This window comes from Cricetulus griseus, chromosome 2, assembly GCF_003668045.3.
Source record: "Cricetulus griseus strain 17A/GY chromosome 2, alternate assembly CriGri-PICRH-1.0, whole genome shotgun sequence".
In the NCBI taxonomy this organism is placed as follows: domain Eukaryota; kingdom Metazoa; phylum Chordata; class Mammalia; order Rodentia; family Cricetidae; genus Cricetulus; species Cricetulus griseus.
In genome coordinates, this window is record NC_048595.1 from 170,011,711 (window position 1) to 170,034,863 (window position 23,153).

At 39.5% G+C, this 23,153-nt stretch overlaps 1 protein-coding gene across 19 annotated transcripts in view; it reads right to left on the reverse strand.

Annotated features, from left to right (window-relative positions):
- Positions 1-23,153, reverse strand: part of Tcf4 (transcription factor 4) — a 342,153-nt gene that overhangs the window by 218,134 nt on the left and 100,866 nt on the right. For 16 of the 19 annotated variants that reach the window (XM_027402662.2, XM_027402658.2, XM_035440077.1 and 13 more), the window contains 2 exons: positions 4,988-5,049; positions 1,486-1,582 (listed from right to left, as the gene is read on the reverse strand). The exons of the other annotated variants lie outside the window; for them this stretch is intronic. In XM_027402662.2, coding sequence (XP_027258463.1) covers positions 1,486-1,582; positions 4,988-5,049 — 159 coding nt within the window. The remainder of the gene's footprint in view (positions 1-1,485; positions 1,583-4,987; positions 5,050-23,153) is intronic. 19 annotated transcript variants of the gene reach the window in all.

The following is a 23,153-nucleotide window of genomic DNA, read 5'->3' on the forward strand; positions in this document are numbered from 1 at the left end:
CAGAGCCAAGATTTAGAAACCTGGCTATTGACACCAAAGAGTCTAAACTTGTACAATAAAATCTAAGTTGACAAATACCTTGTCACCTGTTTCCACATATTGGAGTTTTTTCACCAATAGTTGAAAAGAGCTAGGAACTCCAGCTTCAGTTAAAAATTAAAACTTCAACATGTAGTTTATCATTTTGAAGGAAAAAGAAACCTACCGAAAACAAGAACCTAGATCTAATAGCATTTCATGGTACCCAGAGAAGACACATGAAGGCATAAGCTTGATGTTATCCATTAAAAACACCATTGTGTTAAATATCTGATTTGATGGCAATTAAATAAAAAGAAAAGACTGAGATTAAAGGACCATCAACATCTTAAGTAACTGGCAAAGCTTCCAGGGTTTGAAATCAGGCTACTCTTGAAAAGCATTTGCAATTACAGCTTCAGTACAATATAATTATTGCTCAGTATTTTCCTTGGAGGATGGTCCAACAGCTCATGTCATGAAATTGAACTTCATTTATCGACAGATTTGCGATAGAATTTGGCCAGTCTGAAAGATATCCTAACATTGTGAAAATTTTGCATTTACTAGAACAAACATTATTGTCTTCAATCAAAACTGAAGTAGCCAGCTACTGGGACCTTCTAAGCCATTATGAATTATCCTTTCATTGCTCAGGTTCACTGCTGTTAAACAAACATCCCCACTGAGTAGTCAAAAGCAGAGAAATATGCTAACAAAACCAGAATGTAGGGCATGACAGAAATCTGCAGACAACTCAAACTGCAAGCAGCCACACATAGCTTCCACAAAACCATTTGGGTGAGGTCTATCTAGAGCAGTGGTTCTCAACCTTCCTAACACTGCGACCCTTTAACACAGTTCCTCATGTGTGGTGATCTCCAACCATTAAATTTTTTCATTGTTACTTCATAACTGTTACGAATCATAATGCAAATCTGATATGCAGGTCATCTGATGTGCAAACCCAAAGGAGTCACAACCCACGGGTTGAGAACCGCTGGCCTAGACAGTCTGTGTAAAGTCTACACCCTGACAAAAATACAACCAAACCATACAATTCAACTTGAAGGACTTACTCTGACTACACATGTCTTTGTCAATCATGAAGCCAAACATTTTACTACAGATATTTGCCATTTTGACTCCTTCAGTGTGTACTGAGAAAACTACTGTTAAACAACATTTTGTGTCTAAGGAAGACAACATTCTACATAGATCCTGTATCACTGAAAATCTTTAATTCCATGTTTGTAAAACTTAGTGCTTGCCTTTCTATTAAGCAACATTCACAGCCCTTTTATTTTCTCTTATTTATGAATGGTATTTCTATCATTTAGGAGCACTATAATGAGCTGACTGAGTACCTCTACTTCTGAAAACTGATGTCTGTCTGAGGCACATTTCCTATCCCATGCCAAAACATAGGCTTTCCAAAAGTACATGTTAATATAAAACTTTTCTTACTTTGTATTCTGGAATTGACAAAAGGTGGAGACAGATTGTCATGTGACCCAAGATCCCTGCTGGTCATGTGATCATAGGGGGTCCCATCTCCATAGTTCTGTAAATAAAACAACAGAATAAGTCCGTTTGTTTTACATTCATAAACACACCTCAATACTGAAGCCTTTACTATCCAAAGAAACTGGAGTCAGTTATTACTTGCCCCATAAAATGACACTGTAAGAACTTGTACCTTCATGAAAATAGGAGGCTAAAGAGAACTACTGAATCCACAGATTTCAAATGTTTCCCACAGTAATAGCAGTGAAATCTTGAAATAATGATAATGCTACCAATGTCATAAAATTGTTGACATGATTAAATGAAATAATGCATGTAAAACAGCAGACACCTATGAAGTAAACTGTGTATAACAAAAGTTATTCTTTCTCAAAACCTACATTAAAGGAGAAATGATTCAGTCTGCAATGATTCGCCTCTTTTAAAAACAAGGGAGAGCTGTTTAAGCAACATTTAGTTTGCAATATTAAAGTTTCAATGTTTTATTTTAGCTACTATTGCAGCTGCAAAATGGATGGCTCATTATATTAGTAATTAACACATAAGAATGTGAAGAGTAACATTCTCGAACTATGAATGAACATCAAAGCTTCAGGACCCAGCCTGTGAGATGGCTCAGAGGGAAAGGATGCTTTCTGTACTCAACTGAAGACCTGAGTTCAACCTCCAGCATCCATGCAAAAGTGGAGTGAAAAATAACCCTACAGTGCTGTCCTCTGACATCTAGATCTGGGCAGCGACATGTGTATGTTCTTCCCCAGCTTTATATACACACCAACACCCAGTAATAAAGAAATCAGCATAAATCAGTATTTATGCTGGTTAAAAAATATACCACACAAAAGCAATTTGAAGGGGAATCATTTCTGAATAAATGTTTCACTATAATTATGATCTCGTCAACTTGGGAATTTAAAAATTAATACATTGTTTGTAAGCTTTCCAGTCACTAGCATCTAAGAAAGAGTTAAAACCAACTGTGTTGTTTGATTGAAATCTGTCTATTAAAGAGCCTGAAGTGACCAGAAAGCCAGAAAGCAGGGTGGGGGGAGGTGTCTGCTCAGCTGGCTGAACTGTCCATAAAGTCTAAGTCAAATTTACTCAGAGGTACAAGTCTGGTATGTTAGCCAAAGGGCAGAATCTGCCCACACATGAAAGATGGATGCTGGGAGAACAACAAAAGTCACATCACTTCAGTATGGAAGGATGGAGACCCTCGGGACAAGCAACTCTGTTCTCCCTCACCTTTCTTCATGTACAAAAAGTTAACTAGGATGATGCTGGAATCTAATCCTGCTATGATGTTAATTTGTAACTAGATGTCAGACACTAAAGGACCCATGCAGTCATTGTGTAATGCTGATTAATACTTATGAAATGGCCTCATCCTAGATAGTGTACTACAAACTTAAAATACATGATCAAACTTAATTTTCAGCACAGAACTTTGTGTAGAAGATAGTACCAATACTTGGTGATTTGAGGGAAAGGGACACAGCAAGGTCACCTAACATGAGTCTACAAACATGAGTCTTGGGAAACTCCCTGAAATTGGGAATCATAAATAATAATATGGCAATTCAAATCATTCACCAATATGTGTCTCCTGTGTATTTATATATTTGTGTATGTGTATTCACATGTGTGTGCATGTGTTTGTGTGTGTGTGTGTGTGTGTGTGTGTGTGTGTGTGTGTGTGTGTGTGTGTGGTACCTGTGTGCGAATGCCTAAAAACAAACTCAGGCATAAAATGCACAGATTCGGGTGGGCTAACTTGCCAGTGAGCCCCAGGTACTGGGATTTTTAAGTACATAATGCTATCCCTGTATATTTTTTTACTTAACAATGCATTATAGGAATCAAACCCTAGTACTTATGATTGTATGCAAGCTCTTTGCTAAATGACATATTCCCGAAGCCAATGCATTTATTTTTTCTTTTTTAATTATACTTATTTGTTCTGTATGTGTGTTGTGGTTGAGAATGTCATACATGTGTGACACAGCATATGTAAGTCAAAGGATGACTTTGAGTCAATTCTCTCTCTACCATGTAGGTCTCAGGAATGGAGCTGTTAAGCATAGTGGTAAGCTCCTTTACCCATTGAGCCATCTCACAGGCTTGTTTATTAAAAAAAAAAAAAAAAAAAACTGCAGTTGCTGGAAACTAAGTTTAAAAGTCAATCAGGAAGATTCTAAACAGGCTTTGTTTGCCAAAACTGAAAGTATATTGGTGTATTGGACTATATATACACTATAACATATTTTAAATTTAAAATTTTTAAGAGTAAACTACTGGTAGGAAATTAGTGGTAAGAAATTAATATAAAATTAATAATGTATTCTTATTATGAGAATTTAGCTCAATTTATAGGGTTGTACTGAATCAAGCACCAGACTACGTAAGAAGAAACTAAGAAAGCCTAAGTGAACAGAACAATAGAGGGACATTCTCTCACCCCCACTTGCTGTCAAGGGATTGGATTTATTTGTGCAAGTGCAGACCGTAACATGAGGAGGAGGAAAGATTTCCTCAATCCATCCATATAATGCATTAGAATGTCAAGCTCAACAGCTGCTCCAAGGCTCAACAGAGTTCCTCGTAGGCTTAGAGATCCTGCTACACCCTGAAGACCAGCGTGAGGCCCCCAGTGCCAAGGACAGGTGCAAAGTGTTCAGTATGACTGGTTAAAATAGCCTTTTTGGCAGCCTGATGGACCACCTCTGTCTCCAGTGAGAAAGCAGAAACCTCCCCCAATACAAAACGATGGATGTGCTTACAGTAAGATGTCCCCTCCCAGGAGAATGCACCATCTAGGGAGGCAGGAAGGAGGGAAGTTCATTTTACTGTGCTAAGTCTACTTCTAACTGGGGACATTGTATGTGTATAATGAAACCTGCTGTGGCCTTGGAGCACAAAAAAAAAAAAAAAAAAGCACTAAAGATATCATATGCAATGGCTTGCCTGAACAGTAACACAACCACAAAATGAAACTAATGCAGACTTGCTGTGCAAATCATATTAATAGGCTAGAAGCCTATGGAGTGTTACTCAGGAGTCTTGTCATACCAATATGTGATTGATAAATAAGGATTTATTTAAACTTGGTTTGAATGCAACAAATGTCTTTCTATCACACTTGATCCCTGACTGGCAAAGAGCAAACCACATGTTTGATAAAAGGGTTCTCTTCAGATTAGCACCAATTCAACAGGTATAAACTCCAGTGTGGTAACCAATAAAAGCTAAGAATCCCAGAAAGCTTCCCTCATTAAACCGATTATACATATAGATGTGTGCAGGTGTGTGTGTATATATGTGTGTAAGCGTGTGCACATAAGTATGCATCCTTATGTGTGCATACCTGATGCATGTGAGAAGTTCAGTCAATTTACATATATGCCATGTCTGCTTGCAGGGAAAAAAGATTATATATACTTACCCTGGATGGGCTTGGATGGCCTCCATTCCCCCAGGACCCTGAGCTACTTCTATCTTCTACATCTAGGGACAAGAGAGAAGTTCTTTAGGCTTTCTTGCAATAATTCTTTCTTTTTGTACATGCACTTTTAAATTAATGTTTCAAATTAATCTCCTGTTGCCTTTAATTAAGAACCAGGCACGGGCTACCATGATGACAGTGGCTTCTGACCCATCTACTTAAATTAACTAATTTAAATTCACAGCAGAAGTGAACTGGACCCTCAGGAACCAGAGGGATGCACATAAAAATTGCTTCTATCCTCCATAGCATTTGATAGCCTCCGTTGTGAGAGATGGGAAACAGCACTTAAAGTTTTAGTAAAATCTTCTGGACAAAACAAACTTATGAGTACATGAATGCAATTTTAATCCAAAGGGGAAGTTAAGTTGAAGTAAATACCCACACTGACACTTTCAACATCACTGCCAGAACATAACTAGATACTGTTTGTTCTCCAGCCAAGTTTATTACAGCAGACAACAGACGTGCAAACAAAACTACAAAATGAAAGGGCTCAATAGTTTGCTCCCACTAGCACAGCACAGAGATATTTGGGTTTTTTTAAAGGTTGTGGAGACACCTTCTGTTTCTAACAAAACAAACAAACAAACAAAAAGACAAGGATGGTCCATATAGCCTAAACTATCATCATCATCATCATCACCATCACCACCATCATCCTTGCTTTCACAATACATTTGATCATATTCATCCCCCATCTTTCTAGATTCATCCCTCCCCATTCCCTACCCATCCAACTTTGTTTCCTATTTTCTTCTTAATCTTTCAAGACTAATTTTGCTTCCGAAATATTCATTGATGTGTGGTCTCCTACTACAGAATAAATTACCATCCTGGTATCTGACATGTAGAAATTGAAGTTGATATCAGATTATAAGGCCATACTTGACTTGGGATCCATTGATCTCTCCGTGCACAATTCTAATGCTAACAAGAGTAAGAAACATTCCTTCATCGGTGCTCTGAGCAACACTCTTCAGGATAGCAGAGCCATGAAGTTCTAAGGACCCTTCTATATTTGGGGATGACTTTGAGATTTTTGATGAAAGGCCCATTATAAACATGAAAAGTTTCCCTTATGTATATTTTTTGATCCTGGTAGATAACAGACGGCCATCACAAACATCCCTTGACAGAATCGGAGGAGGGTGAGACATAATTCCATGTACTGACTCTGTGAACATCTCCTTGATACTGTTTATTCTCTTACAGGTCTACTGTCATTCCTTTTACTACTGTTAGTTTATTATCGGCAGAAGCAATCACAGTATAATTAATTGGCTTATTTTTGGGTACAGAGGAGTACATGGTGTTAGAGGATATCTTAAGAGATGGGACAGCAACAACTAACTTACTGCTAATAAACTTGAATTGTCAGCCTCCCTCTCTCTCTCAATGTCCTTTATTTCTTGGCCTTATGCTCTCTCCCTCTTCTGGTGTCCACCTACCCAAATCTCCCCACACGTCCTCCATCTTTCTCTCTATTAACCATACTCCTTCAATTCCTCTTGGTACTCCAGAAGATAAGGAACTGTAGGCAGATGTGCCCAATGGACAGTTAGACTCAGTGCACTGCAAGCTTAAGGCACAGAAAGGAAACTTGGGAGACTACAACAGGCCTGAAGAAAAGGTGTAAAACCTTCTCCAAATCTGCTGTTTAATGACCCAACGTGGTGCCCTATCCTGCACACACTGAACTTCCACACACAAAGACTTCCAACCCTCAGGGATTTTCACACCAGTGACTTTGGCATCCTGCATGGTTCTCTTAATTCTTAAATAAAACAAAAACATCTGGGGGGTGTAAAAATTAAAGCTCTAGATCACTGCAGGGTTTCAAACATTTACTACAACCTGAGCTTTATTTGTTTAACCTGTAACTGCCAACTAGTATTGATGGGAGATCCTGCCATTAAATCTGCCAAAAAGGCAAGAAAGGGGTAGATTTGCTTTTCTTTGTCTGCCATAGACTTCATATTGACTGGACTTGTCTACTTTCAATTACAAAAGGGCATTAAACATATAATGCATGTGAGGGCAGAAAGGACCATATGGCTTTACCAGGGAATCTCCATTGGAGGTAATTTTACCACCAAAAGACACTGGCAAGTTCCATAGGCAGTTTTGGATATCATGGGTTAGGAAAGAGGTCAGGAGCACTTCCATCCATTCTACAAAAGCACAGAACAGCCCTTTCAATCAAGAATGTTCTTGCCCCAAGTATGGACTGTGCTGAAACACAGTCACCCCAGGCCAGTGAAAAAAAGAAAAGGAATTCAAGAAGAGATGTGTTGAAATTTGATTTATGACTTACTAAGAATTCTTCCCTGGATACACTGTGGCTATGGATTTGAACCCAGACTTGAGCTAAACTGTTTCAGTAGACCTTTACACATATCTTCTGTCCACTGAATAAAAGGAAAAAAATGATGGTCAACCCAGCAGCCTGCTAATTAGCAGGCAGATAAAACATCAAAACTTGAGTATTCCCAACTGGGCAATTTCAAAAGCGAGCAAGCCACTAATTAAAAATGCTGGAAGTCGAGCTTTTTCAAAACAGGTTAAATACTGGCTGGGTTCCTTCACAAAGAGATTCCCACCCAATCAGATCCGACTGCTCTTTTCCCATCCTTTCCCATTTCCATCTTTCTCATTTCCTGACCTCACGCTGCTCTGCCTTCCTTTCTGTTTCCTCTCTTTTATTGCTCCCTTTTGAACAGGATCTTCCCTCCCTTGGCTTGCTTGGATCTAGAGGATGAGGACAAATCACCAGCTCCACCAAACATACACATGCACCAGCTCCACCTCCTCATACACATGCACGCGTGCATGCGCTCTCTCTCTCTCTCTCTCTCACACACACACACACACACACACACACACACACACAAATATTTTTAAGCACAAAAAAATAACCCTTTATTTAAAGAAAAGGCTCTGACTCCACATTCAGCCCATGCTCCTGGAGATGTGACCAGCCTTGGGCTGCACATACATCTTAATAGCATGCCAACTTCACATATGAGAAAAGTGAGGCTTAGCAGGGGAAGAAACATACCTGAAGTGTTAGTACACAGCAGAGGTAAGACAAATATACAGGTGATATGGGATCATGACTCAGTGAGCCCACCCAACATATACCTCAGTGGTACACATTTCTGAATTCTACACTCAGTTAGAACGTTCCCTCTTGCTCCCCCCCCCCCACAGATGGAGCAAATGTATTTAAAGCACATTTTCTACCCACTACTGTAGCCATAAAACATTACAGATAATGTTTTATCTCCAATTCAATAATAAATAAGTTAAACATTTGAATGAATCACAAGGTAACAGCATAAAAGATAAATAGTAATTCTATCAACATATATTCTGTGATGCGCTAGATACTTGCTTGAGGTACATGGAAACTTTAGAAGCTATTATACTGGCAAGAATGAAAAGAAAATTTAATGCAATTATCAGAATAAAAGATAAAAATTGTTCAGGGGAAAATTAACACTTGTTTTTAATTTGATGGAAAATTCAAGTTCTCCCAACAAAAGTCAGAAAAGAAAGAAACAATTCACTTTACCTACAAAAATCACACTTTTTAGTGGAGTTGCTAAGGCTGGCTCAATATTACAGTTCATTACACAGACATTTCTTCTACAAATAACTCTGCAGATATATGCACACTCTACCCCAAGTTGTAGCAAAGAAACATGCTTAACTACCTCTCAATACTTTGTTTGGTACATAGCAGAGTGTGGGCTCATTCATTCTTCACTGAATCAAACAAGCACAAAGTGAAGAAAAGAAACAGTATTTTTTTTTTTTGGTATAGGGAAGTATTTACATCTCAATTATGAGACAAAACAACAAACAGAAAGATCAGGGCAACATAGTAACAACAACAACAAAAAACATAGCTGGGGTAAGGAGGGTGTGTGAAGAGCAAACTCCGGCCATTCCTTGTATACAAAATTGACCAGCCACCTCTTCAACATGGGCATGGGAAGGGATCACAATGCCATGGGCAGAAGGAATGGTACAAAACCACTAGTAGATGAAAGAAATTAAACTTCCAAATATTTACATAAGCTCAATTGCCTGAGGTTTTTCCAATGTTAATCCCAAATAGGATAGGCTTGGCAACTTTCACAGATGTGTAGGTTGCTCTGAAAATCAACAAGACATTGAGGAACTCTCAACTCACATGATTAGTTGTGTGAAGTCATTCTAAAATGTCTGACCAATCACTGCCAAATGACAAAAGTGGACTGGGCAGACCTTGGACATAAGTTGACACTGAGAGGAAGGATCCAGGGACAGAATTCGAACTTTCAATGGTTTTCCCTCCATTCACTGCTCTTCAGGACTTGAACACTCAGATCTCCACTTCATAGACAATGAAGCTGAAACTATCAAGGAAACTGGGTAAACCCTGAAACTCTGTGCTAGGAACTGGGGAGCTGCCTTAGATTTGAACAGGGACTCTGCTGTGCCCATCATCACAGTACAAATAAGTCATGGGCCTCTCTGAACTTATTTTTGTGAACCATAAAATAAGTGAGTTCGATTTCCATTCTGGGAAATAGGGCAGGCTAGTATATTTGGACAACTCTCCCACAGAAGACTAAAAATGATGGATAACAGGGTTTTTTTTTTTTTACATCTTCTTTAAAATACTAATGAGCTGACAAGATATGAAAGTTCCATCCAGCCTAAGCCAAGATGAAAGCAAAAGTTGGAACCCAGGATACAAGAAGACACGTGCCAACTTAACAATTTTAATGGCCTCTTGAAACAAAGAAACCAGAAGAGAAGAGCAATATCTAGGTGAGGTGGGATAAATGCAAGACAAGGAGTACCTTTATGATAGATGATTAATTTACCCTTGTTAAACATGAAGGAAGTACCAACCCCAGAAGAAATTCTCAGCATCCAGTCCCTACTGAGAGTGCCTCATCTGCTCATGGCCTCCAGAATGGAAGTTCTCCAAACCACTTGAAAACTGGGAATTAAGGAATTCTGAGTCTCATGCTATTATGGGTCCTTATTTTGCTAAGCAGAACAGAGACTGCATAATCACCTGGAGGATGGAGAAACACAAGATAATAAGGATGCACAAATGCTACATTCCCTGTGGCATGCTAAGGCTTTATCATAAGTGAGAATTCAATCAGCATTAGATTTGCTCAGTGGCTCCAGTTATCTTTAATTTAAAACATTTCTTTTATGTGTTATCAGTAAAGCATCTTTCTGTGTGTGATAAATAAATGAAATGGTGTCAAAGATTATGCTAGATGCCAGAAGACCCATATAAAGAACACAGACCAAATATTAAGTAGGTGTGTTGTTAATTTGAAATAAACAAGTTATTAGAGCTAACTGGATATGTCGGTGATAAGAAGAGCTAAGGATTGGTTCTTTCCATACATTGAGCCTAGAACACACTAAACACCAAGACCCTAGAACACCCAGAAATCCCAGAAAAGGTAACACTTTGCAGCACTCAGATGGCTGCTCTTGGGAAGATACACTGACTTACTACTGAAAACTTCCACATACTCAAAAGCCTTCAGAGGCTAAGGATGGTAAATTCCTCTGAGGGGATAAGCCTTCAGGGAAGGTTAGCATCTAACTGTCTTGAGTCCTCTGTGCCACCCCAGGCACTGTGAAATATCCTCGACACCAGGACGGAGACTCACAGAATGTGTACATCTGTGGCTCCTACTAATTCCCTAGTCCAGGAAGAACCCTTGGCTGAGCCCTCCACACAAACTGAGATGGCATATGCTCTCCATCAGTGCCAGATGAATTTAGAGTTCAAAATATTTCATCAGCAAAGAGCGTGTTAAGGACGTGCACATTTTCATTAGCACCCAGCACAATAAGAGCTCTAAGAGGAGTGATTTCAAGTCAAATTTGAGGACTAGTACCGACATGGGAAGAGTTGAGGAGCTCCTAACACTGATAGACCATGTCCATACAACATCGACTGCTGCTGTTTTCTATTAGAAACAAGATGTGGTGCTTCAGCATGCAGGAATGTGTGTGAGGGTGAGCACTGAGGAGGAACTCCAGCACTTCCCAGAGCAGACTGAGCAAAGAACATGAGAGAAGATAAAATCAGCAAAGAGAAAGCAGACCTGCACTTCCCATGTTCTCATCACTACTCTCTCAGAGCTTTCCATATCAGATCTGAAACTGAAAGGGTGTGTGTGTGTGTGTGTGTGTGTGTGTGTGTGTGTGTGTAAGTGTGCAAGCATGGGTGTGAAAGTAAATTGCAGATACTGGAGAGAACACAGAGTAGAAAATAACTTGTTTGGAGTAGAATTATTGTAATGCTTTTACCCTTTATTAATGTCAGTTATAATGACTTTTTTGGTTTTGACTTTTCGAGACAGGGCTTCTCTGTGTAGCTATTAAGCCTGTCCTGGAACTCACTCTGCAGATTAAGCTGACCTCAAACTCATAGAGATCTGCCTGTCTTTGCTTCCATTGTGCTGGGATTAAAGGTGTGTGCCATCACCACCCAGCCACTAGTTAGTATGAATTTCAAGCACTGTTAAAAAATGTTATTTTAAGATAAATAAATAAATAACAATGTTATTTTTCCTAAGTTTATAATAAGTTCCTTTACTAAGTTATCATTGAACAATTGCAGACATATATAATGGAATAAGTTTCACTATACACATTATCAATCAAGGAAAGAATTGTCCCAAATCCAGGTGACAGCAAAGTAGAATTGTCACAAATGCAGGTGACAGCAAAGTACAAAACAGAAGCACATAACTACCATGGTAAAAATATATCAGTGGTGTTACTTGTTATAAAACTCAGAAATCTTTGTTAGATGCAAGGTAAACAGTTAAATTGGGAAATCAAGACAAAAATCATCTACAAGTTCTACTATGTAGCAACACCAAACAATTTGGTGTTGTCCCTGACAATCTAACTTGGAGAATATTTTAGTTTGCCTAATCTAAGAGACATGGAGAGCCAGAATGCCATGATGGGTCCAGGGCAACTTTGGAAATGCCTGGAATGATAGGAACTTACCCTTAAGGGAGGTTCTGAGCAAAAGCTCAGAAGCAAGAGAGGCCATGAATACAATGACATAAATTGTAATCTTAAGAACTAGTCCCTGTAAAATAACCCATTGGGAGACTAAGTTGCTTCAAGTCAGGTCACAATGACAGCCCAAAGTCAAATGTAGTACCTGAAGTTAAGGCTGAGGCTAAACACCAAACTCATCTCACAGGGAAACACCAAAGATCCAAATTAAAGGTGAAATGTTGTGGCAAAGTTCTTCAAGCAGTGTGAGAAATAAAAGTTAAACATTCCAGAAAATAAAACCTTAAACAGAGGAGTAAATTTAAAAATGGACTTCATTTCTTACCAAAACACATTATAATTCCCATGCCTTGAGCACAAAACTTACTTGTGCATGTTTAAAGCCATATATGCAATATTTATGGTACAAATACAATATGGTTCTAACACAGATAGGCATGGAAAATGCACATATGATTAATAATAGATTTATTGTATTCCAGTAGGGGTGTGGAGAGAACACAGTTGAAACAGTTCTATCTTTGTCCCTGTTTTCCTCTGTTGCCTAAGCTCCCTGGAGTGCCATTTGTGGGGTTCTGAGAAGAGAGTTGTTTTAATTGAAATGATAGTAAAGCTGTAATCACTCTGCAAAACCACAGTGGTGGTCGACTTCTCCCAGAAGACATTTTGATTCAGTTTATTTTTTCCTTCTGTTTTTTGGTAATAATAAAAATAATTTTAAAACACACTTCTGTTTCTTGTATTCTCATTCCTGGTTGCAGCTACTTCTCTGATATTGTTAAAAAAAAAAGAAAAGAAAAGAAAAGAAAAGAAAAACAAAACACTTTTTAGCATTCAGAAATCTAGCCTTCTAGCGGTCTGTCAATTTATTGCCAAATAACACCCCCCCCCAACAGTTTTCCCTTTCATCCTTTCCCCATCTCTATCCTTCCACCTGAGTTCACCACCTCAGATGACAACCTGCCCAAGACAACCAATCAATCCTGCACATTCTGTGCAGGGGTCATGTCTCAGTTTTAGGACAATTTTCTCTGTATTTGGGCTCAAATGTGCAAACCACACTATATTACTCTGCAAAACATCAATGAGTAGGCTTAATTAAGTAACACTGACAGATAAATCCATTTCTTGCTCAGTAATCAAATCAAAGCAGGTTGACATAACACAGGAACTTAATACAGTTATTCCCTTGTAATTGGAAAAAGGCCCTTTACTCCTCGTTAAAGCAATCTTCTGGGTATCGGCAAAATAAGAAGGCTCAGAGCTTTAATACTGCCCTATAAAAGTCTCAAGGCACAGAACCCTTCAGCAAACAAGCCACATTATCTAAGTCCTTGATCAAGGCAGAACACACAGTTCCTACTGTTTGCAACCACTAACTCTTGATCTCTGTTACAATTAAAAGGAGAAAAATCGGCATCAAACACATATATACTGAAAAGCTGCAAGAAAAAAAATGCATAAACTCTTTACACATCTATAAATCTACCTCCATATGTACTTGAAGTCTCTCAAAACTGAATCTGGAATACTTTACTACTATGGGATTATAATGCTAAGGCACAAGCAAGGCCTCTCCTCGCTTTCCTCCATGGCTCAGAAGTGCATGCTCCCTAAATACAATCTCACTCTTCATCCGATGTAACTTCATTCATGAGAAAACAGAGAAGATGAATGTATGCCACATCTGGCATTTATTGGAATACTTACCTAGGCAAATGTATACTACCCTAACTAGGCCAAAATCCAGAAAGTTTTACATTATTGTACCTGGTTTTAGTCCCCAAATTATACACCTTTCAATCATTTATTTAGATTTTGATGATTCTATTAGCCACTAACCAGTCTCTCAGGATGGTTTTAGCAACTGTTCCAGAAAGTAACCCTTGTACAATACAAATACTGCTTGGTCATAGCCACATTGTTGGTTGACCAGCAAAGTACTCTAATGACCCTCATTAAAAATTACAGTTACCCTGGCTTCAGCTGGGCATGAGTCAATAAAAGATCAAAGGCTGAAAAGAAGAAAAAAATATCTTTTGAAATTCCATCCTACATCCTCTAATGTATCTAATTTTAAAAGGGTTTAACTACAATGCAGATTAAGTTATATAATATATTGGTTATGAATAATTTGCAAGTAGGAATGCATCAATATTATTTATTTCTTCAGTCCTTCTACGTGCATATTCTAAGGACAGATCAGTACAGTTATCAAATCAGGAAGTTCAATATTGATACTTTTATCAATCATAACTCACATTCCAAATTGATACCACCCATCCCTATAGGGAAGACTATGCCAAAAAATCATGCACTGTATTTAAACACCATGTCTCTTTCATCTATTTTGATGAGAAATGGCTCCTAGGTGCTTCTCTTAGTGATATGGAACTTCAGAAGAATATGTGCAAGTCAATTCCAGATGATGCATACTAATGATTATATCCTCCCTAGGTGGATATAGCACTGGAAAAAGTGACCCTATGTGTTTCCAAAGATGTCACATGAAGAGCCACATGAAAGCACAGTGTCCCTGCTTTTCAAGTGTTAAGCTATTGCCGATCATCTGGCCAAGGTCCTATACAGATTCTACTATATAAAGAGTTTTCCCTTGTTGCATCCACCAGCAATCTATGAAGAGATCCTTTAAGAGCATTATAACTAATTTGTACTTACAGGCTCATTGTAAACATGAAAAAGTAAATATAGTAAGTAAAAAATGAAACTATCCTCCAGTCTATATCCCTATTCTCATTCTAAAACAATTTCCCAATGAATCCTAATAGATCTCTGGTCTGTAGTCCAATGGAAAACTTCAAAGAAATTTCAATTCTGTTTGAATTAATTAGAAGATTTCTTCAATTATTGAAGTATATGGTAGTGACAGACCCCAGTCAGTGACAGTCTCCTTATGACCTAGGTCAGGAAGAGGGGAACAAGAAAAAGAATATGTTAAACATGTCTGTTCGATAAACTGGGAATGAATTCAGCCAATATGAAGACAAGATTGAGCAAACCACTTGGGAACCATACAATCCATAAGGGCATGCTGAACCATCCACTCTGGGGCCAGGCTATTATCGTATAAGCTGTTGCTCCCAGTCTCACCATTTCTTGTCACCAGTATGTGAGATCTGCCAAGACGGTAACACATCCCACGGGATAGACCAGCACAATCAGGTATGACACAAAGGCTGGCAAAAATAAGACTGAGAAATAGCTAAAGTTTTAGTGTTAGATGGATAAACTGACATTTAAAATTAATATTTTCTTACAGTTTTAGTTGTGAGCCAAGCTTCCAATGGCTGAGCCAACAAACCCTTTGACCTACAACAGTGACCTGCCTACATAATATTGTGGTGTAATAGTAGCACAAAAGTTGTGGGAATAAGAAACCATTATGTGACTGCATTTAAGGCTCAGTCCATGAGATGGAAGCCACACCTGACAATGCTTGGGTGGTCAAGAACCTGAGACCAAATAAGTCATGGATCTAGGGGAAATCCAAATACTGTTATTCTGTTAAAGCAATAAAATGACTCCTAACAACATTCTACTATACCCATAAAGTATACCCATACTCAGCCATCATCAGAGAAGCTTCCTCCTACAGTAGATGGGAACTAACACAGAGACCCACAACTGGACAATTTGCAAAGAATGGGAGATCTAGGAAAATTTAGTCCTAAATGAGGTTTCTTCATCAGATTCCTCACCTCAGAGCTCAGGGAATGCTACAGAAGAAGAGATTTCAAACAAAACAAACAAACAAAAACCTAAGAGCCAGTGGGGATGGAAGATACCAAGGAAACCATGCCTTCCAGACACAACAGGAATGAAGCACAAATGAACTCAGAGGCTGTGATAGGATGCACAGGGCCTACACAGGTTCAAGCCATTTGGGGTCCTAGTGCTAAGACAGGAAGCAGACACAAACCCTCATCCCTAACTCAAAAGCTATCGCCAACTGACAGCCACTCACAAAGGAAAAATCCTATCCCATAGATTCTTGCAGGCTATACAAACTACACTTAAGGATAGCCCATGTTGGGAACTATTTTGTTTTGTCTCATAATATTGTATTTGGATATGTTTTACCACACCGGTCTTTTGCTTATAAATTATGATTTCTGATTTTTTTTTGTTTTGTATGTGATGATGTGTGTGTGTGTGTGTGTGTGTGTGTTTCTGTCTGTCTGTCTGTCTGTCTGTCTGTCTCTGTGTCTGTGCTTTTCTGGGGTTTGCTGTTGTTTTGCTTTATTCTGGTTTGTTTTTTTATTTGCCTGTTTGTTTTCCAAAGAGAAAGAGAAGGTGGTGTCATATGGGTGGGGAAGTGGGATGATCTAAGAGGAGGTGAGGGAGGGGAAACTGATCAGAACATATTGTTTGAAAAAATTACGTCCAACTTAAAGAATGAAAAATACTTTCCTAATTTTAAAGAGCAGGTATACAAATGAAGTAGACACTGAATATGAGGAGTTGCCCAGGTGGGTCACTGAAAAAAAGGGGCAGGATTTGCCATTTCGTAGAGCTATGCCATAACTTACCTGATGGGATGGGGTAAGGTAACTTCTTATAAAGGATACAAAGTGAAAACAACCCCTTGTCGGCCCACAATTTGAAGAGTGCTAATGGATTTCGGCCTGATTCACACAAGGTTGACAGCAGGGTCCTCACAATTCCGTGTCAGGCAACATGACAGGCAGACAGACATCGGCAGAGGCCTCCCTTTCTGTGGGTGAGTGAGTGTGAGTGTGTGTGTGTGTGTGTGTGTGTGTGTGTGTGTGTGTGTGTGTGTGCATGAATAAAATCAATGTGTACACACGACCTATTCACTTGAATATTCTTACTGTTTCTTCATACTAATGATCATGTGTAAAACAAAAACCCATGTTCTTGCTTTTCATCAAGCTGGTCAGAGAAATCTGATGCGGGCATTTCATACTGTACCTCAATAATGTAATCACACTTTTGCCATATGCTTTGGTTATTTCTAAACAATTTCTAACAATTCCATATTCACTTCAATTAAAATGATGCATCTGGAATCATTTAAAGTATGAAATTGGGATCAAATATGAGCAGACTACAATCATTTTCACATTGCCAAGATTGTCCCCAAACCCTGTCAGCAATGTCTGCCTGTGACCTCTGTTCTGCCCAGTGTACCACACAGTGTCATCTCTGAACCACAGAATGGGGGTGGTATCAATTTGCAGCCACCCAGGACTTTGATGACAGAAACAGCCCATGGTATCTCTCAAATGCATACTGTTCCCTGTAGTGGGTATTCGCTGACCTTGGGCTCTCTGGTCCTGCAGAGGTGGTGCTTCCTGGGTAACCTCTTCTAAGGAAGCAGGGAGGGGGTCATGCTCTCTTGGGTGGCATAAAGCAGAGTGTGATCAGTCCCCAGCCTTCCAAGGACTCTGCAACAGGGTTGACCATATCCTGTCTTCGTGAGTATATTTTCCCCTTTCATATCTTAATAAATCCTTGATACCCCTTAAAGAGATGGATGTGGATTCCTTATTCAGTTCCCTATACTTCCACATTTAGGGCCTTAAAAGCATGCAAGCACATGGTCACCCTATTCCATCTCTGGGGTTATAACTGTTACAACCGTAACAGACCAGAAGCATTGACTGGTGCTCTTAGGTACAGTCCTCCCACTGTCATGGACCAGGAAATAGACATTTCATACCGATAAGTCTACAGCTCAGATGTCTCCTGTCTTGGCCCATCTGGTCACCAACAACACACTGGTCTAAAAGAGGTTAGCTTCCCAGACATATGTGTCACAAAGCCAGGCTGAAGCAGAGGAAAAAAAAAAAAAAAAAACATAACTCCTCTCAGGAATGGTAGAAATGTCGTTGGTTTGAAAGGAGATGGACTGGGGGGTGGGGGGTACCCGAAGAATGACAATAACCAGGCCTCTTGAGGGAAAACAAGAAGCAGAGAAGTGGCCAGGGAAGCCTGGGCTGTCAATGGAGAATAATGATTTATCTGATGAGATTAGCAAAAGGTTGATTAGAAAAGATGCCTGCCCAACACGGCAAAGACTGCAATGCAACTCGAAGATTCTGTTGTGGGGAAGCCAGTGCCTGCCAAACTCACTCTGCAGCACAGGCTAGCTGTGAGTGATACAGTGGGAAAATAGCCACTAAGCCAGATTTTATTTGATTTGTACTGATGATTTTTATTAGAATACATGGATCATTGCTTCAACCTTTCCATGTAAAACCAAATCAAATTCAGAAACTCACACATCAGTCACCTAACCTTATGTCGTTCCTTCTGCTTTACTAGCGTACAAGCAGCCACATTTCGGCTGATCTGTCCTCGATAAATCGCTCAGCTACTCAAAACTGTTGGGCCAAGTTTCGGGAGGCAAGTGGCACACAAAAGCAACTGCGAAATCTGCAGTTACAAATAGGAAAACCGAAGAAGAGAAACACCACAAGCTTCATAAATATGGGGGGAGGGGGGACCAAAACAATACACAGCCAATGCATAACAAGATAAATGGATTCTCTGCCCTGGATCAAGTGTACTGTCACTTGCTTCTACAGGGCCTCACTTCTCCCCACTGGTCAGATGCATTTAATCTGAGGCACTGTGCAGTACTATGCAAAGGGCTACCCCAGATAAAAGGAAGCCCACCACCATGTGACATGAGCTCAGACTTCAACAATCAGTTTCACAAATGAAAAATGTTATGACACTTAAAGAGAAAATTGCAAACACTCGATGTTACACAAGTGGAAAATCTCTGTATTTTTCATAAGAAATACATCCTTTAAAGGAGCAAAGTTCTATGACGGAAACCAAGACCACCAGTCTCCCTCTTCCCATTCCTTCACATTTCCATATAGGTTTCCATATAAGGCTACAACCAGCAATTACTGTTGGACTGTCCATTTCAAATGCATTCCCCTTCCAGAGTGTCCTGCAGTAATTCTCTTTACTGTGTCCTCCTCAGAGAAGGGAGAAACAACCTACCCAACTTGGCCATCCAACTTCATGACCACACAGCCACATGCCAGCATCTCCTTGAAACTAAAACACCTCTGAAAAGCTGGGGTCTCCAAACATTCAAGACTTTGGTGTACCCCTGGGTGGTAAAGACTAGGATTTTGCTTACCAATCTAAGGTCCCTTTGACCACTAAAAAGGCTACAAATCCCATCCTCTTTTGCAGTCAGGTGGGATCATCTGACTACTGCTTGGTCAACAGAATAAGAGAATATTTGTCTTTTCCTAGATCGCCCCTACCCTTCCCCTGCCCACCTCATATGAACTTTTCCCCTTTGATCAGCCTAATACTAATATCTGCGGAATCCGAGAGAAAAAGCAGGGATGAATCCAGCCCTGGAGAGCTGCAGGCAGAAAAGCAGACCCCTGCTGTTCTTTGACAACAGAGGGAAACAGTCCTCAATAGGGTTAAGCCACTGAAGTTGGGGGTTGGTTGCTGCAGTCATTCATATAGTCTGACTAATGCATCCTCCAAACAGACTTCCCTGAATTCTGGCTCGAGGATTCTATCATGTAAGTAAAGCAAACATACACAGCTAGAGCTGGCACAGTGAAGCAAGGGAAACCGGTCTTTGAACTCTCCTTCTTTCCTTTCAGACTTGTTTTCCCCTCTTAGCACTTCCTCCCTCTGAGCACCAAATGTTCTCGGGCTGCTCAGTCTGTCTCAAGAAAATAAACACGATGCATTTATCACCATCGTTCCACCATTACCTTTTTGAACACCACTCACGAGAATATGCTGAGCTGCCTGCTCTATGGACAATTTGGAGAAAATTGTTAATATCTCATATTGTATAGATTCTCACCCAATAAAATGGGAATGACTACCTCTGCTCTCTGGACTGTCATGAAAATTATAGGAAACTAGGGAAAATGTCACCTGGAACCTGGAAGGTAAGAGGAACTAAAATATATAGATGTAACTCCTAATTTTACTTTAATTATTTTTTTAATATTTCAGCCCAAAGGAAATAAAAGATTGATATGAAAAGTCTTTTCTCTCTGAAATACGTGATTTAGATCAGGCAAAAATCTTATAAAAATAAAAGTCAATATTTGATTCCTAAAAATAAGTTTGCAGAATCATGTAAGACCATATAGTATAAAACTGACTTCTTTTTTAGAGTGGACACACTAGTGAATCAACTCCAGACCTTGTATACCCACTGAGCTATGCCCTTAGCCCTATAATCGATTCCTGTAAGTTACAGCAATTTAAGATGCAGTGATGGTAACTGGCGAGGATCTAACAGAAAGGCTGGCACTTAAGGGAATGGAACAGTACTGCCTCAGCATCTCTAGAGAACATTGATAAGAGAGAACACAGTCCTCACCTCTCTGCTAATTCAGTTGTAGATTCTGCACCAAGCGTGCCAGAGAAGTCACCAAAGTCAAATAAACCCTAACATAATAGTGGAAATGTAGCAGTAAAAAATGCTTCTTTTGCTTAAAAGTAAAAACCTTTTGAAGCACAGAAAAAATCAAATCCCTAAACATCTAGGATATATGTGATGTAAAGGGAGAAGGGAATCATTCTAGCCTGGGACGCCACATTGGCATTCTGTTCACCTTTCCCAGGAAACATCCAACACCCAATACATTCATCATTCAAAACTAACAATGGCAGCACATTTATACCATGGAAACTGGCAAACACTGCTCAGAACTTTGTTTTTATTTTTCCTTAAAGAGGACATTATTCAAAGTTGGCCACCACCTCGATGAAAACTTTGGCGGACAAGTCTTTTGTTAAGTCATGTCCTTTAACTCTTAGCCTCTGCTCAGGTTGGTTGTAGTGTTCCTCACTATACAGAGCAAAATGTAGGCTTCAGGGAAGAGGTCAGGAATCATGTTGCTAGCTACATGGGAAACCAGGTTGTTTGTATTTGTTGGTTACTTTTCTCCAAAGGAGCAATAGAGATCATTCCGATCACAAGAAGCTATCACTTTGAATGTCTGAATTCAGAGAGTCCTCTTTCATTGTTTACCACTCTTCCTTATTTTTGCCCTCTTTTACCTGTCACTTCTCTAGATATGTCACTTCTTCTACCCTTACTTCTATACATCCAACATTTTGTATAGATCTCCTTCAAGAATTACGTGTCACCACTTCTCAAGAAATAGACAACATCCAAAGCCAACCATCACCTTCAAGTCAATGGTGCCTCAAATACCTGATCTCTCTACAACGGCCTATTCTCTCCTTGACTGACCTGCAAACTGATCACTGGATAAGTCAACACTAGGAGATGCAGAAACATACACTGGATTCAGAAGAGATTTTGCTATGGGTTCAATTATGAGAGCTGGTAACAACTGATATGAGAGTTGATCACATGCCCAGGAGCAGGCAAAGTCAGGGAACTTCAGTAGCTTTCAGGTATAGCCTGAGCTCTGAGAGGACATTGTCTACTATTTCTAGTAGACAATGGGTGCTCACCATGCTGGGATTGTGGCATCATTCCTTTTCTATGTGATCAAAGCAGGGCCATCTCATCAGACCCAGAACACTGCAAAACCAGAAAATCAATATGCAAATGTACCAAAGTAATCTTTAAGCACAAAAGAGGGGGCAGGAAGCTCAGTTGAGTATAGAGTTTAAGGTGTAACTTGGTCACAATGGTAGGCATCTGGGCAGGGATTTTAGGGAGATACAGCCTTGTAGCTATAGTGTTATGTTGTAATAAAATATTTACTACATATTCTGGAGGCTCTGAACAGACCCCAGAGATTCACACATACATTCTGGAAATGGTATCTATGGGAAGGAGTGGGTTATTCGGGTAAGGTCTTGAAGAAAAAGACAACAAGAAGCCACTGCTATAACAGATCCTAAACAATGGTGGATTGTACTAGGATTACAGAGAAAACAAATTAACAACTAATTTAATTAGAAAATTAAAGAAACTAGGGTAGTCAGCATTTGTCCCCAAGATTTCATGTGATAATTAGCAAAAATTTAGAAAAAAATATGAAAAGCACATTTAGTCATTTGTGTTCCATGTGTCCATTTGTCATCTAAGTATAAAACCCAGCAAAGTAACTAAATATGTGGATCTGGAGCTGAGGATAGGGACATAGGTAATTTTGGAGTCTAATTTAAAGTCCCTATGGAGCTGGATAGATGACTCAGCAATTAAGGGCAGTTAATATTCTTGTGAACATCCAGGGCTTGGTTTCCAGTACCTACAAGGTATCTATCAACCATCTCAACTCCAGTTCTAGGGGATTCAGCTGTGAAATGTGAATATTTGTTGTTCTCATTGGTTTAATAAAAGGCTAAATAACCAATAACTAGACAGATAGGCAGGACTTGCAGACAAAAAGAGAGAGTCGGGATAAAGAAAGGTGGGGTCACCAGGAAGATGTAGAGGAAGCAGGAGATGAATATACCTTGCTGAAAAGGGGTGCTGCCACTTGGTAAAACATATAAGAAATATGGGTATATTTAAGTTAAAAGAGCTAGTTAGTAACAAGCCTAAGCTAGTAGCCAACCATTTATAATTAATAAGTCTCTGTGCGGTTTTTTGTGAGTGGGCTGGTGAGACAGAAAAGTCTGCCTACAGGACTCAGTGCCCTCTTCTGACATCTGCGGGTACCAGTCGTGCATGCCTACATACATGCAGGCAAAAGCCGTTATATACATAAAATGAATGGACTTAAAAGAAAATGAAAATTCCTCTATGATGAACTCACCTCTACAGGCACCAAGGCAGAGGCCAGCCAGCTTCTAAGTCTAGCAGCTTCACCACTATGTCAGCAGGGATAAACGATCTATTGCCTCTACAGCCCCTTGGAGCCAACTTCTCTCAGAATCACAGAATTTCTGGATCTACCAATCTCCAACCACATTCAGTCACAAACTTCAGTCTATAAAAGAAAACCTCTTGGTTTGGGGCTATCATAAAACCAGCCCCTAAAGCCAGGCATTTTTCTTAGGCCTGTACAACTGAAAATAATTACTGAAGTGAGGCAGATGAGATTTACCTGGTGGGTTTACTGCA